Source organism: Mobula hypostoma, chromosome 18, assembly GCF_963921235.1.
Source record: "Mobula hypostoma chromosome 18, sMobHyp1.1, whole genome shotgun sequence".
Lineage (NCBI taxonomy): Eukaryota > Metazoa > Chordata > Chondrichthyes > Myliobatiformes > Myliobatidae > Mobula > Mobula hypostoma.
In genome coordinates this window covers 54334955-54351714 of record NC_086114.1, presented here as the reverse complement: position 1 = coordinate 54351714, position 16760 = coordinate 54334955, and the positions used below count along the sequence as shown (strand labels likewise).

General features: G+C 43.3%; 1 protein-coding gene across 1 annotated transcript in view; it reads right to left on the bottom strand.

Annotated features, from left to right (window-relative positions):
* Positions 1–16543, bottom strand: part of LOC134358547 (sorting nexin-27-like) — a 141399-nt gene extending 124856 nt beyond the window's left edge. The window contains exon 1 of the mRNA XM_063070905.1: positions 15762–16543. Within this exon, the coding sequence (XP_062926975.1) occupies positions 15762–16039 (278 nt within the window). The 5' untranslated portion in view covers positions 16040–16543. The remainder of the gene's footprint in view (positions 1–15761) is intronic.
* Between the last annotated feature and the right edge of the window lie 217 nt (positions 16544–16760).

The following is a 16760-nucleotide window of genomic DNA, read 5'->3' as shown; positions in this document are numbered from 1 at the left end:
TTGGAAAGTGGGAGGAAACCAGAGCACCCGGAAGAAACCCACACGGACACGGGGAGAACGTACAAACTCCTTACAGTGAAAGGAAATGAACTTGGGTTGTTGGTGCTGTAACAGTGTTATGTTAATCACTACTCCCTCCATATTGCCCCTTTTACTGCAATAAAAAGCATTCCACCAAGACACTTGAATGCCCCTACACCAGCCAATTTACTCAAGACAAAATATTTTCAGATTATTAATGAGTATATTCAGTTATAAAGAAAGAAAGGGAATGGAACAGCAACATCCATCCACAATGGGAATTTGAAAATAAATTAGGATTACTATAAATGGGTGCTTGATGGTCACTATGGATTTGATCAGCCAAAGTGCCTGTTTCATAGCAAATGGTTAGGTTTTTGGACAAATGCATTAAAGTGGATGAGATACAGGATCCATCATGACATTACTGAATGATGCCCTGCGGTCTAGAACTTCTATGTTCAAATAAGTACCTGCTGCATCCATCCCTTCAACAGAGAACTTATTTGCAGGTTTTAACATCAATTCCTCATGTCCTTAAGCATGTATGAAAACCATATCAAAGCTGTTCTTCTGTGCCATCTATCTCACTGATGCAGTGGAAACTACTTGTGGTCATAACATTACAATAATGCTGACAACAGTGGCACAGAGAAACCCTAGTAAAACCACAATCAACAGGTAAAAGCCTCTAATAGTTGCAGTCATGCTTAACAAAGAAAGATCTAGCAAGTTAAATCATTTCACCTACAGGACATCACTACAGGTCACTCTTGGAGCAAGTGCACAGGAAATCCACTGTCAGATTTTTCATCAATAATTTTCCCTCAGCGAAAAGATTAGCAGGCTGCGTTCTAATGATATGAAGTCTAATCACATTCACTCCAATATTGAGGCAAGGGAGGCCAGCTTAAAGCAGGATTTGGATAACAGAAGTCACTTTTTCTTTTCAAGGGAATTTCAGATTCATGGACTTCAGTTCGAAGCTACAACCAGAGACTGGAACTTACTCCCCTTTGAACTAAGCATGTTGAAAGTGCAAGTCCGGTGTAGAAAATTTTCCAAAGACCAAGTAATTGGGGGTATGTTACAAAGATTGATGGGTTCTTGACTGGTAAGGGGTTTAAGAGGTGTGGAAGAAGGCAGGAGAATGGGGCTGGGAAAAAAAGCCATCATTGAATGGCACAGTAGACTCAATGGGCCGAATTATCTAATTCTGTTCCTGTATCCTGTGGTTTTACATCCTATGGTTTCAAAAGAGTAGAAATGGTGAAAGGGTTGTCAAACAGAGATGATGGGTTTAAAATAATTAGCAAAAGAAACCAAGAAAAGCTGTTGAAAGCATGAGGCCATAAGCATATTTTTGACTATCAGTTTGCTCCAACACCATTTTGATTTCTTTTAAACAAAATAACTGACAAGGAAGACCTGGACTAACTTCTACCACAAATTCTCAATTCCAACTGCTGTGCAGATATGCCACAGAATGGATACAGTCCTTCCAGCAGTTTTTCCATTGTTGATCTTGTGGAAATGCAGGGAACAAACTTGGGTAAAAGTCACAGCATGATCATTTCTGACAGATGTCGAAATTGCCTTCTATTGGACATTAAGTCTACACAGATTTGGATGAGAGGGAAAAGTCTATTTCTGACAGATGTTACTGAACAATCTAACATAAAAATAGAAAATGCTGGGGATTCTCAGGTCAGGCAAATTTGATGAATGCTAATTCTGTTTTTCTCTCCATTGAGGCTGCCCATAATTTTGTTTTTCAGCAGCTTTACTTCTTGCTTTATAATAACCACGTGGCTAAGACCAACAGCATAAGCCCCATGCAATCCACAAACTCCAGCATTTTGTGGAGGACCTCAATGTTGAGTCACTGAAACCCTGATACCAATTACACTAGGGTAACTGCACAGTTCAATAAATACAAACCTCAGAATTTCAAATAGAAGCAGTATTTAGGCTACAACCTCAGATTTCAGATTCCAGGAAATAAATTTGTCAGACGTATTTTTATTGTTGAAACAATGTAACTATTTCCATTAGGATGTCTATCCTCAAGTCAGGCCAAACTATTCATTTATTTGTTTAAAGTCAAGTCACAAACATTTCTTCAAAACTGATCATTATTTTCCCACAAAGCCTACTCTGGGTCATTTCTATGTAAGAATCATAGAAAACAGAAGGAATAGTGAGACACAATAGATCACAGCAACAAGTTAATGGCATCTCCCTTCTCTGGGAGACACAGGAAATTGTGTGTGCAAGTCCTGGTTCAGAGACTTAAACTGAAAATTTAGTACTCCTGAAGCTGACGTCACAAACTGAAGCCAACTGTATGTGGGTCAGTTCTTGGGGGAAACTGTTCCCGGGCTTTGGATGCACGAGTTCCTTACAAGACACAAGACCATAAGACACAGGAGCAAAATTAGGCCACTCAGACCATCAAGTCTGCTTCACTCTTCCAGCATGTCTGATTTATTAACTCTTTCAACCCCATTCGCCTGCCTTCTCCCCATCACCTCTGACATCCTCACTAACCAAGAAACTATCAATCTCTGCTTTAACTATCCTCAATGACTTGGCTTCCACAGCAATCCGTGGTAGTGAACTCCACAAATTCACCACTCTCTGGCTAAAACATTCCGTCTCATCTCCGTTCTGAGCTGTGCCCTGTAGTCCTAGACTCACCCACATCCACGCTATCTAGGTGTTTTAATATTTGATAGCTTTCAATGAGATGCCCCCTCATTCTTCTAAACTCTAGTCAGTACAGACTCAGAGCATCAAATGCTCCTCACACATTAACCTTTTCATTCCCAGAATCATTCTCCTGAATCTCCTCTGGACCCCCTCCAATGCCACCAACTCTTCTCTAAACAAGGGACCCAAAACTGCTCGGAATAATCCATGTGCAGTCTAACCAATGCCTTATTAAGCCTCAGCATGCATCCTTGCTCTTATATTCTAGTCCTCTCAAAATGAATGCTAACATTGCATTTGCCTTCCTTACCACCGACTCAACTTGCAAGTTAACCTTTAGGAATCTTGCACAAGGTCTCCCAAGTCCCTTTGCACTTCTAATTTTTGAATATTATCCCTGTTTATAAAATAGTCTGTGCCTTTATTCCTTCTACCAACATGCATGACCATACACTTCCCTACACTGTACTCCATCTTCCACTTCTTTGCCCATTCTCCCAATCTGTCCAAGTCCTTCGGTAGCTTTCTTGCTTCCTCAACACTACCTGCCCCTCCACCTAATTCTGTATTATTTTAAAACTCAGCACAAACCATCAATTCTGTCATCCAAATCATTGAGTTATAATATGAAAAGAAGTGGTCCCAACACTAACTCCTGCATACACCACTTACCGCGGGCAGCCAACCAGAAGAGGCCCCCTTTATTCCGAATCTTTGCCTCCCGCCAATCAGCCAATCTTCTATCCATGCTAGCATCTTTCCTGTAATCCTTCGCTCTCGGACCCGGGCCCTACCGGAATCTGCCAATCAGCCAATCTTCCATCCATGCTAGCATCTTTCCTGTTATCCTTCGCTCTCGGACCCGGGCCCTACCAGAATCTGCCAATCAGCCAATCTTCCATCCATGCTAGCATCTTTCCTGTTATCCTTCGCTCTCGGACCTGGGCCCTACCGCTTTGATATGCTCTCGGGCCCTGCCTCAACTCCGCCTTGCTTCGAAGTCTGTTCCAGCAGCCAAACTTTGGCCCGTTCCTTGCTCTCAGGTCTAGACCCCGGTGCCTCGATTTGGCCCATACACACCACACCACAACCATCCTGACCTTCAAAACTTCAGTTCACATTGCAAACATGCCCGGTCATACAAAAGCTCAACTCCGAAAGAGAAGCTACAGGCTATTGATTGCGGTGAGAAATACGTATTACACACCTGAAAGGAGTGCATACAGAAGCCATGCAGTTCCATATCAGATGGCACAGACCATAATTCTGGAAAGCAAAGATTGGATAGGAAATCATAAAGAAATTACGTCCTTGGGCTCAGAGAGCATTATATTTTATATCTGAGTTGCATTGCCTGCTGCATGTCACTATAATCATTTTTTTGGACTTGCTGTGAACAAAGTGGCCATAACCTTGCACAGAACATCAAAGGGACATCTTGAAGGTGTGAAAGATACCGTGTAAACACAGCTATTTCAGTTAAATCATGATGTAAAGCCGTGACTGTCAAAAACTAGAGCACTGGGTCCTATTACATGCCATAGATTTTTCTGCAAATTTTACTTTACACTTCCAGTTTTAGATTACTACCTATTTTCTGAGGAGAGACTGAAACACTTATTTCTGAAGTGAAATAATGTACACAATACAACTGAAGTCCAATATAGGACAAGGGTATTTCATTCAATATAAAGTCACCAAGACACCAAAGATTTACAATAACTATCATATTACACTGACATTCTTTTCCTCTTTTTTTTACTGTTTTGGTGTACTTATGTATAAAATGATCTGACTGGACAGCGCACAAAATGCTTTTCACTGTATATCAGTATATGTGGTAATAATAAATCAATTACCAGTCTGGGCAACAAGTAGCAATATTTTTAGTGACTAATTCTAGCCTTCAGCTGAAGAGTCAGATGAAAAATAATTAAAACTAGCTATAGCACAATTTTTAAAATTTATACCTTCTTTTGCTAACATAATTAGCTTTACCATTTGACACGATGGCAAATCTCCTACCTCAGCAACATATTCTTTTATTAACCCATTATCACAGTGTCCCATAATTTCTGAAGATCTATAAATCTCTATGTACTTAATAACTGAGCCCCCACAGCCTTATTTGCCACAGTATTCTAAATGACCACAGTAAATTTAGGACAGGGATGAGGAGGAACTGCTTTTCCCAAAGAGCGTTGAATCGGTGGAATTCTCTGCTCAATGAAGCGGGGAGGCTACCTCAGTAAATATACTTAAGACAAGGTTGGATAGATTTTTGCATTGTAAGGGAATTAAGGGCTATGGGGAAAAGGCAGATGGTGGAGATGAGTCCATAGTCAGATCAGCCATGATCTTGTTGAATGGCAGGGCAGGCTCAACAGGTCAGATGGCCTAATCCTGCTCCTATTTCTTATGTTCTTACGTTCAATCTAGGTGAATAAATTACTTCTCATTTCCACCCTAAACAGCCAACCCCTTATTTTGAGACTGACTCCTGTTTCCAGACACCCCACTTTAAGCTTTATGCAGTATTCTGATTTTTCATTACCTTGAGATCAATTACTAAGCTTCATGAAGATGAGATTTATGGCCAAAATGTTGTGACCTCAAGCATTCCAGTACCATTATTGTGGAAACAGTTCTGTGACGTGTAAATGTGCATACTATGAATTTTAAATGTGGAAGTAATGCACACACAAGGTACAAATATCACAAAAGAAAGCAAGGTAACTGATTCTAAATGGTTACTAAATTGCATACAGCAAAGTATTTCGGCACCTTTAAATACATGGGAAAAAAATCACAGGAGAAAGTATAACCAACCTCTAATGATGGTAATGACCTATAACATAAACTCACTTGTAGGCACAGAAAACTTGAGAAAGTCAAAAACACAAACATCAATTATAAATAAACAATCTCATTAAATTACCATAGGAACACATATGGTACATAATATACGTTGATCAGAATTACCAAAATTGGTTGTTATATTAAGTCTTAAATGGTCAGCATTCAAGAGAATTTAAGATGGGATACACTAGCAGAAATATTTTCTTTTGAAGTTAGCTATACTATTGCCAAAACCTTGATGATCAAGATCTGAGTTAATCAGGATGCTGAGCATTTACTGGATTGGACCCAAACGACAACCTAACCCACCAAAGAAACTCACAAGATAATTCCTCAATTCAGTCCACAATCCATTTCCTCCAGCATAAAGATACATGATCATGAATTTCCTTTGAATGGGAAGAACAAAAGATGATCAAACTGAAAAAAATAACTCAATAAGCATGCAATAGGTACTAAAGGAAACTGTAGCTCTGTTACTTAAAGAAAAAAAAATACAACAGAAGTTTATTCAGGTAATGAAATTTAAACTTTCTCTCAAATGGTAAAGGACAGTAGGAAATCTGGTAAACTAAACAGTGATGGTCTGCACAATTCAGGTTTTATTTTGTACCTGTACTGCAATATTTCTCAGAAAGGCCCAGCAGGAAGGTCAACAGGACTGCCATTTCTGCATCTGCTATCACATAAAATCACCTCACAGTGCAGCCTTGTCAATCACCAGGTCATGATGGACATCAAATTCCTTTTCACAGATAAGACAAGCACCCATACCAGGCCCTTTGCATTTTATTTAGAATCAAATTGTGTGCAGCACGGCAATTAAACATATTCCTAGTTTACTGAGATATGAAAGTAGCCACTCAGCTGGGTCTCGGAATACTGAACTGCACACACAAAATACCGGAGGAACTGAGCAGGCCAGGCAGGATCTATGGAAAAGAGTAAACAGTTGACGTCTCGGGCCCGGGCCCTTCAACAGGACTTTCATTAGAAGTCCTGATGTAGAGCCCCGGCCCAAAACGTGGACTATTTACTCTTTTCCATAGATCCTGCCTGGCCTGCTGAGTTCCTCCAGTATTTTGTGTGTGTTGCCTGGATTTCCAGCATCTACAGATTTTCTCGTTTTGGAGTTCTGAATCTCACTACCTTTAATGCCTGCACTCAGCAAGTGACTAAACCCTGCATATTAAACTGGAAAGTGCCCTCCCTTTGCAGGCTGTTTTTTTTTGCTTTAAGATGGCTAACAGTGTCGCAAGCTAGAAGGAGAAGACGTATACAGTTTACAACAGTTGCATGTACATCAGAACAAGCCCTAAATACATCTGGACACTTGTCATAGCTCACACTCATGAGATGCCCTGATTGCAAGAACCAGGGTATGTCCTTACCAACATATACTTACCTGTCAAAAGTGAAAAAGATGTCAGGCAAGGATAACAAAAACCAGGCATTACTACTCAATATTTTTGAGAGATGACAAAGTGTTATTGGTAGATGCAGGTAGGTCACGGAAACAACTAGAATTTCCTCCACACACAAATCCGCACATTACTGACAAATGCTTCCCCTCAAGGAAAAAGGGTATTTACATTCTGCCATGATTTTGCATATTCAAAATTTTTTTTCCATTCACAACTTTCTGCTGCTAATTATTGTGGGAAACTATTTACTCTTTGTATCAAAGAAGCACAGCACTAGTGTGTTGCCACACAGAGAATGCTGTCTTTAACAGGGAAGCAGAAATAAAGCACTATGACTTTCCCTTCCAAAAAAGTTTGTCACCTGGAAATGAGAGCCCAGACTTGAACAACGAATGGATGTCCACTTACATTCAGGAAGTGCAATTCCCCTTTCCAAATCACTTTTCTATTTTGAACCTTGCTGCTGGCCGTTCGAAATTGGAAATGAACTACAGAGCAGACCGGAAGAAATGCAGCACACCTTTCCAGCAATTCCCTCACTCGGTCTTGAGACCACACTTACAAACTTAAATAAAGAGAAGGTAAATCCAATACACAGATTTAGAGAAAGGTATAAAGATGCAGTCACTGAGGGTCCAAAGGTCATTCTGAGAACATTTATGAAGAGCAAAGAGATATGGCTCGATGTGGTTATAGTACCATTAGATGAGCACTTGCAATACTCAGCCTTAAAGCTGAAAGGATTAGGGGTGGATGGCTAACACTACAGCAGGCTTGTTTGGTTTACGTTACATGCTTCAGATTTATGGGCCACAGCCACAGCCTAAATGCAAGGCTATTCCACTTCTCTAAACTGACTGAGAGCAGAAACAAAAGAGAATCCCAGAAGGATATCAGCTCAGGGAGCTGATCCTGAGATCCCAAGGCCGGGAAGGGCACAAGGACAACATCAAAACATTCTTTCGGCAATGTGGGATATCTTAGAAACCATCTGGCTTTCTAAGAAAATTTATAAACCACACTGAACTTCGTAAAATTATCGCAAAAAATTTACAAATTTTAAAAATGTGGAACTATTAGAAGCTGGAACCAACACTTTAGCTAGTTTTATGTGCTTCTATGAAGCTGAAGCTGTTTCAATGGCTGTGAACTTGTGAAACTGATCCCACAATGCAAGACAAGTACCAGGACAGGGGCTCAACCTGCATTCCTAAACTCAGCCCTTTAAGTCCCAGTAAGCACCAATATATCCCAGTACACTATGGCTCTTTGGAGTTTAAAACAATGAGGGGTGATATTATTCAAACACAGGAATCCTAAGGGGAGTTAACAGGGTCTTCAAGTGTTGAGATGTCTTCAGAATCAGATTTACTATCACCGATATGTGTTGTGAAATTTGTTGTTCTACAGAAGCACAGTGCAACGCACAAGTTACAATAAGAAATATATAAAATATAAACACTGCAAAATGAGAACAAAATGGTAGAGTTCATGGACCATTCAGAAATCTGATGGAGAAGAACTTGTTCTTAAAACGTTGAATGTGTCCCCTCAGGCTCCTGTACCTCTTCCCTGATGGTAGTAATGAGAAGAGACCATGCCCTGGATAGTGAGGGTCCTTAAAAGTGGATTCCACCTTTTTGAACCATGAGAGAGCAATAAACAAGGGGACATAGGCACAAATATAAGGTATAAGGGTCTTGTCATTTTAAACTGAGGTATGTAGAAATTTCTTCTCCCAGGTGTTGGTAAATCCCTGCTCTCATGGGTGCTGGAAGCCAGATCATTGGATATACTTAAGGTGGAGTCAGATAAGTATTTGATAGATCGAGGAATTGAGGGTTATGGTAAACTGGAGTTAAGGCCAGAGTAGATCAGCCACGATCAAACTGAAAAGCAAGGCATGGGTGCCTACTCCTGCTCCTATTTTCCTGCAAGTGTCCTAGTGACTGATTGCAACATTCAGGCAGCCATCTTAACATGTTACTACAATCGCTGGCTTATCATTAATATCACCATCGTCTCTGGAAAATCCCTCAAATTCACTGGAAGAAACAGTAGTGGCCTCTCATTGGCCAACATCCAGCATTGAGGCCCAAATAATTCTTGGTAGGATCATATCAAATTTCAAATTACATTTATTGTCAAAGTACAGTATGTATATACTCTACAACCTCTAAATTCATCTTATAACAGCAGCCCTGAAACAAAGAAACCAAAAATAACCCATATATAAAAAAAGACTGTCGAACACCCAATGTGCAGAAAGAAAAAGAAAATCACACAAACAGTAACCACAAGCAAAAAGCGTTCTGAACTGAAGTCTGCGAAGAGAGTCCAGTCCCACAGTCCAGCACAGAGCAACGTCCTGGAGCAGCAATCTGAACTGGGCCGTCCTTCACCTCAGGCCCCGAAACCCTGACCTTTTTCGATCCGGCCCGGCACTTAAGTCGACGTCCAAACATCAGGTTCAATCCCCTCGATACATTCTGGGGCCTGGACCCTGTTGCCACAATTTGGCCGATCCCCAACCTTTCTGATTCACCCCTGCACTTAAATCTCCACCCAAGCATCAGGTTCAGTGCCCCCGATCGCACCCTGCTGCCTCGATTTGGCTTGTAACCAACCTTTCCGATTCAGCTCTGTGCTTAAGTCTCTGTCCAAACATCGAATTCAGTTGCACCAGTACACTCTGGTGTCCAGACCTCGCTGCTTCGATTCGGCCTTCAGCATGGCACGTAAAATGATTGAACCTCGTGCCTCCCTCACTCTCGGCGATGGGCCCACTGCCTCAGTTCTGCCACATTGAATTGCCCCCAAGTTTAAAGGGAAGTTGCAGACTATTATTTACGACATTCATTTGCCAGAAAAAGTGTGTTTAACAAAGTATTTAGTTGTTTTCCTTGTTTCATTAGCCACCAGCCAGAAGTCGCTGAGGTTCACCAGCACTATCTTACACCGGTATTGCTGTTGAGTACGTGTCCATTCCAAACTCAACACCAAACACCCAAAACCAATTCAATCACAAAGAAGGCAACAAGCAGCTACACTTCATTAGGTGTTTGACAAGACTTGCAGAGCCCCCGAAAAACTCCAGCAAATTTCCAGAGATGTACCACAGAGAGCTGTCTGACTGGTCTAGGGGCTGCAGAGGGTTGTGAACTCAGCCAGCTCCATCGTGGGCACTGGTCTCCACACCATCGAAGACATCTTCAAAAGGAGGTGCCTCAGGAAGGCAGCATCCATCATTGTGGACCCCCACCATCCAGGACATGCCTCCGTCTTCTTACTAGCATCTCCCAGGAGGTGCAGGAGCCTGAGTCCCCACATTCAATGTTTTAAAAACAGCGGCATCTCCTCCACCATCAGATTTCCAAAAATATTCATGAACACTACCTCACTAATTTGTTCTCTTTTTGCACTACTTATTTTTATTTACATTTGTCTTGTAACGTACAGCAACGTTTTATGCATTGTACTGTTCTGCTAGCGCAAAAACAAATTTCACAACATATGTCTGTGATAATAAACCTGATTCAAATTCTATTCCATGTCTTGTCATGACAGGAGATTATCAGGCAGAGAAAAAGATGTAAGGATATTCTCAAAGCTTCCATGAAGAATTATAACATCCCTGTTGACTCCTGGGAACCGCTGGTCCATGACTAAGTTGGAGGGGCATCTTCCAGGAGGGCGTCAAGGGCACAGAGGTTCTGTGAAAGGAGGAGTTCACCACCCCACAAACAGCCTTACCTCCTGCTAATCTGTTTTATTTATTTAGAGATAGAGCATGGTAACATCCTCTGCCCTAACAAGCCCACACTACCCAATTACACTCTCATAACCCATTAACCCCAATGCCTTTGGGATGGAGAAAACTGGAGAATCCAGAGGAAACCAGGGAGAACGTGCAAACTCCTTACAGACAGCAGCGGAATTAACCCCAGGTCACCGACACTGTAACAGTGTTACGCTAACTGCTAGGCTTTCGTTCCACCGGTGGAAGAGTTTGTAGTTCTCACACAGCAGAATGGAATCAGGTCATCCTCAATCCCAAAAGGCTGCCTAAGAACCAATGAGGCCTCCGAACCAGAGTGCATAACTTCACTCACCGCAACACTGAACTGATTCCACAACCTATGGACTCACTTTCAAGGGCTCTACAATTCTTGTTCTCAATATTTAATTCTTTTTTTTATTTACTATCATTATTTTGTTTTTCTTTCTGTATTTGCACTTTTGGACACTGATTGTTTGCCTTTGAGTGTACTGTTTCATTGATTCTATTGTGTTCCTTTGTATTCACTGTGAATGCAGGGGGCAGGGGTGGGTGGGTCGATGTTCTTGTTGCCATTTGCGCGAAGGGTGGGTTGATGTCTTTGTTGCCGATTGCACGGTTTGTATTTTTCTGCAGAGGGGTATTGATGTTCTAATGGCCGTTTGCACGGTTTGTTTGTTGTGCGTGGAGAGAGAGGTGATGTTTTGCTTTGAATAGGTTCCCTGGTTTTCTTTGATCCGTGGCTGTCTGTGGAAAAGATGAATCTCAGGGTTGTCTACTGTAAGCATACTTCGAAATGCCCGCAAGAAAATGAATATCACGGTAGTATGTGGTGAACCTTAAAAATAAATTTATTTTGAACATTAAAACCATTTCCTCAGAAACAGAACGCAAAAGGACACACTGTAGGAGTGGGTCACTTAGCCTATCTGGCCCCTAACAATACTCATCCTGTCACAGTCACTGAAACTGGCCAATTAATCATCAGTCATATGCTGACTCTTTCCAAGAATTATCTAGTGAGTGCCAGAAATTTCAAGGAAGCCAAAGTTACATATTGCTGCCCAAAAAAAATGCAATCAATTAAACCAAGAAGCCTTGACAGAGTGAAACATAATTTCAAATGCTCAATTGAACTTGTGCTTTAATAGCATCAAACCTGCTCAGCCACTGCTTTAATTAATAGAATTGGTGCACCCAGCTCTGAACTTTTTAGATACATAAGACTTAAAAGTACTTCACCATTAATATGCATGTATTTTACAGGATGTCATAGACAAATCCCAGTATTAGGAACAAAGTTTCCAATGGGGGGAAAACCAAGTTTAAACATTTCCCATGCCTCAGAAAAACAAACCCAGAAAGTACCAAAAATCTACATCCAAGGCATCTGTGGGCTCCGTAGGTCTGACAAAATGAACTACAACTTCGACATTTCTAATTGAAATGGCATGGCAATGTAGTTTCAATAAGTCATCTACACTGCCGCTGCCCAAAACCTAACTCACAATACTCTGCTTTCAACCACCACGCATACTGATCCACAGACTGGGAATTGGAATTGCTCTATTATTGGCATATATACCAAGATATAGTGAAAAACTTTAGCAGCAATTTGATTTCAAAACTGATGTTCTTGAAATCAAATCTGAGGCCTAACCACCCAGCTCAGTTTTGGAGACTCTCTCCAGTCATCACTTTAGTGCCGTTCCTTATTTTTGTGTTTTTACTTGTCTCAACCCACTCCACTGCTCTTTGCCTCTTTAAGACCCTACATATTTTCCCAACCTTTGATCACCCATTGTATCTTCCTCTTATGATGCAAGACCAGTTATTACCTGATAACACCCATTTAATCACATTGGGACAGCTCTCTAATGTTAAAAAGTGTTCATTCAAAGAAGATGCATAATGGTACTAAGTTAAGAAACTGGAACTCCATCAACAAAACAAAAGCAACAATTGAATCAAAATATTGATCAAAAGCAACAATTGAATCAAAATATTGATGGGGCTTTCTTTCATGAAGATAGCAAAATAGGATTTCCCACTTATCAGCCAGCGAGTAACTGGGAAGCAGCAAGGGAACAGGGGAGAACTTAGGAGAATTAATTAGTTCTGCACAGCGAAAGATTGTTCAACGATGGAATGTCTCAGTAGATACAGAGATGGGAGCAGAATGCACAATAGTGTGTAAAGGAAATGATTAAAAGTTTCAAAAAAGAAGTTTCTATGATGGCCAGGGTAAAGAAAAGTAGAATAAATTAGCAAGACAACTCCTTCAGGCCAAATACACCAGCTGTGCTGTAATATTCTGTGATGCCATTTCATAAATTACTGATAACAAGATCTGTGATATTTCCCAATAACACAGTGTAAATTAAGTTGTTATAATGCTAAGCAATCAATCACTTTGAGGTCACATAACCACTGCATAATTAGTATACAGGATATATGCTGAAAAATGGAAAAACTAAAACTAGTTTAGTTTCCAACGGTAACAACGAAGCTTTGTTCTGGTCATTTACATCATGGCTTCTCAAAATATTTTTTCATAAATCTTCCACTAATATCCATTTTACTTGAGTAGTGGCAACTTTACTATTAAAATTAAAGCAGGCATGACATATTTTAAGCGACTTACTCCTTTACTCTGCACTGTTAGGCGACAGAATTTACCTGTGACGTTTCATGGGCTAACAGATCATTTGTGTTCCAGCTACAAAACATGGCCGAGAGAGAAGTGGAAGGGCTGCCGTTAAAAGGAGAGGCCGTAATTCTGAAACAAGTTAATTGACCCAGAAAACAGGAGAGATTGACCAGGACAAACTGAACACACAAGTTAAATCACAGCAAGTGTCATATTAAATAAAATCCAAAAATCAAATGCAGCTTGGGCTACGGTCAGCAAACACACTGCAATTTGAACATCTTCACACAAGCTGAAAGCTATTGTTGATGGTCAGGTAGTTAGTGAGAAAATACACAGACACAAAGGGGAAGTTCCCAGAAAAAAATCATAAACAGAAATTCATGTGCATCATGTTACACAAACAATGCCAAGGGATACACTGCTGGACCCAGTCCAAAATTACGATTGCTTTTTGCAAAAGACTTGTGAGGCTTCGGACAAATACACCATATAGATTCTTCAAAATTAGAGACAGTACTGGTCCGAGAGAGATGGAAAAGAGTTCTCAGTGGGATGAGAGGGGGAACCAATGTGGGTGCAGGGTGCATATCAGTCTAGGAGAGGCAAAGAGCAGAAGTAATATGATTTGATTAATTTATAGTGTGGAAAGAATGAGGGAAGGAGGAGGAAGGTTGGAGAAGAGTGAGCAGGGAAACAAAGAGTGGCAACAGGGAGGACAGGGTTAGGGACGAAGAGCTGGGGGTGGTGGGGATTAGGAAATGTACAGTTAGGGGTGGCAGGTGTGAGGCTTGTGGGGTGGGAAAATGGGGACAGGACAGGGCACCTGGGAGGGGACGGGGTAGATGAGGGGCATCCCCGGAGGGGTACAGGATAGGCGAGGGGCACATGGGTGGGCAGAGTAGGTGAGGGACATCCCTGGAGGGGTACGGGGTCGGCGAGGGGCATCCCCGGAGGGGTACGGGGTAGGCAAGGGGCATCCTCGAAGGGGTACGAGGTAGGCGAGGGGCATCCCCGGAGGGGTACGGGGTAGCCGAGGGGCATCCCCAGAGGGGTACGGGGTAGCCAAGGGGCATACCGCGACGGGAGATATAAGGTGATCCAGCTGGGGGGTGGGAACAGGTGTGGAGAAGGGGTTTGGGCTGGGGTGGGGGAATAGGAGACAATCCAGCTGAGGGTGGGGGGGGGAAATAGGAAATGGAGATCTGGCTGGGGCCGGGGGCGGGGGGTGTAGGAGAGGGGGGATTAGGAGAAGGCAATCCAGGGAGTGAAAGGGATGGGAGAAGGGGATCCAGCAGGGGGGGGGTGGGCGGGTAGGATACGGGTGATCAGCTGTTGGGGGGGAGGGTAGGAGACGGGGATGTGGGATTTGAGAGGGATAGAAGCGGATCCGGGGTATGAGTGGATGGGAGAAAGGGATCCAGATGGGGGGGATAGGAGAAAGGGATCCTGAGGGGGGGGATAGGAGAAGGGGATCCTGAGGGGGGGGATAGGAGAAGGGGATCCTGATGGGGGGATAGGAAAAGGGGATCCGGATGGGAGGGATAGGAAAAGGGGATCCGGATGGGAGGGATAGGAAAAGGGGATCCGGATGGGAGGGATAGGAAAAGGGGATCCGGATGGGGGGGTGATAGGAGAAGGTGATCTGGCTGTGGGGGGAGTGGTATGGGAGAAGAGGATCCAACTTGTGGGGGGAGTGGTATGGAAGAAGAGGATCCAACTTGTGGGGGGGGGATACAGGGGTCCAGCTGGGGGAGGGGATAGGAGAAGAGGATCTGAGGGGCCATTGAGTGGGATAGGTGAAGAGGATCCAGTGGGTGAGTGGAATAGGAGAAGAGGATCTGGGGTGTGAGTGGGTAGGAGAAAAGGAGCCAGCTGGGGGGGGGCGGGGTTGGAGAAGGGAATCCTGGAGGTGAGTGGGATCGGTTGGGGGGTGGGCTTGGAGAAGGAGACGCAACAGAGGGAGGGGGAACAGAAGGAAATCCAGCTGAGGGGGGAAATAGGAGCCCCGCCTGGTGGGGAGGGGTCTGGTACAAGATGGGGATCCGGGGTTGAGTGAGATAGCAGAAGAGGATCCGGGGAAGGGGGTAAGTGGTGTAGGAGAAGGGGATTCGGGGGAGGGGGTAAGTGGTATTGGAGAAGGGGATCCAGCTGGGGGGCGTGAGGAGAAGGGGATGGGAGTAGTGGCTCGATGTTGGAAGAAGCGAAGGAAGGGGCGTACCCTCTCTCTGATGCTGTGATTGCCCGCGGGCGATCTCCAGCATTCCTCAGCCTGCCTACTTCCCTCCCTCCCTCCCTCCCGACCGCCGTTACTTACACTTCCAGAATGCGGTCTCCTTTGCGGACGCCGGCTCTCTCGGCCGCGCCGCCCTGTAACACGGCGCTGACGTGCTGGAGCGGAGCGTACAGCTCGCCGTTGATGCTTCTCAGCTGCCCGCCTTCGCTCACCTGGCCCCGCACATTGAAGCCGTAGCCCGTCTCCGACTTGATTATCTTGACCAGCCGCGGGCCCCGGCTCGGCTCAGTGGGTGTGGGCGCCTCAGAGTCCGAGCCCGAGCCCAGCCGCTTCCCGCTGCTCCCGACTTCATCCGCCATCTTCGGCACGGACCTCACACACCGCTGCACACGCTCATCCCATCACGTGAACCATCGAGGGCGGTGGGAAGGAAAATGACGGAACTAAAGAACAGCGTCGCCGCCTTCCGCCGGACTCTTGATGTTACGCCAAAACCTCACACCTCGTCCATAGAATTGGAACTGCCATTTTTAATTAGGGCAAATGATAAATCCCGGACAAATTAGCTCCCGTTAACAAAACAAGTTGGAAGCAGAAGTTTTCTTTATAAAATGAAGACATTTCCATTGGTATTTTCATCAAAGCTAGTGTGATTATATGTTGTGAAGAGCCCTGAAACTGATATTGGAGGCGTAAAAGCAGAGTTGGAATCTGGATAATAATATGAACGATTATAAGAACTCAGCGGATTCTGCGGAGGAAAAGGGATAACCTTTCAGCAGTGTTTTTGTTTTGCTCCTGAAACTTATTTCAGTGATTCCCTTCTAGTATTCTCGACATTTATTTTTACTTTATACTTGTTCTGTTCAATTGAATCTGTTCAAATCCATCAGGGTAACTTCAAGTAACGGATATTTCATGACCAGTGCAGTCCCCAAAACTATTTACGGGCAATGCTGTAAGCTTTTCATTGCACCTATTCAGACCTGTACTTGTGCATATATGACAATAAACGTGACTTGACTCTAGAGACCAGAGTACGTACCTCCAGTTGTCACTCCTGTGCAGAGCTGGCATTTG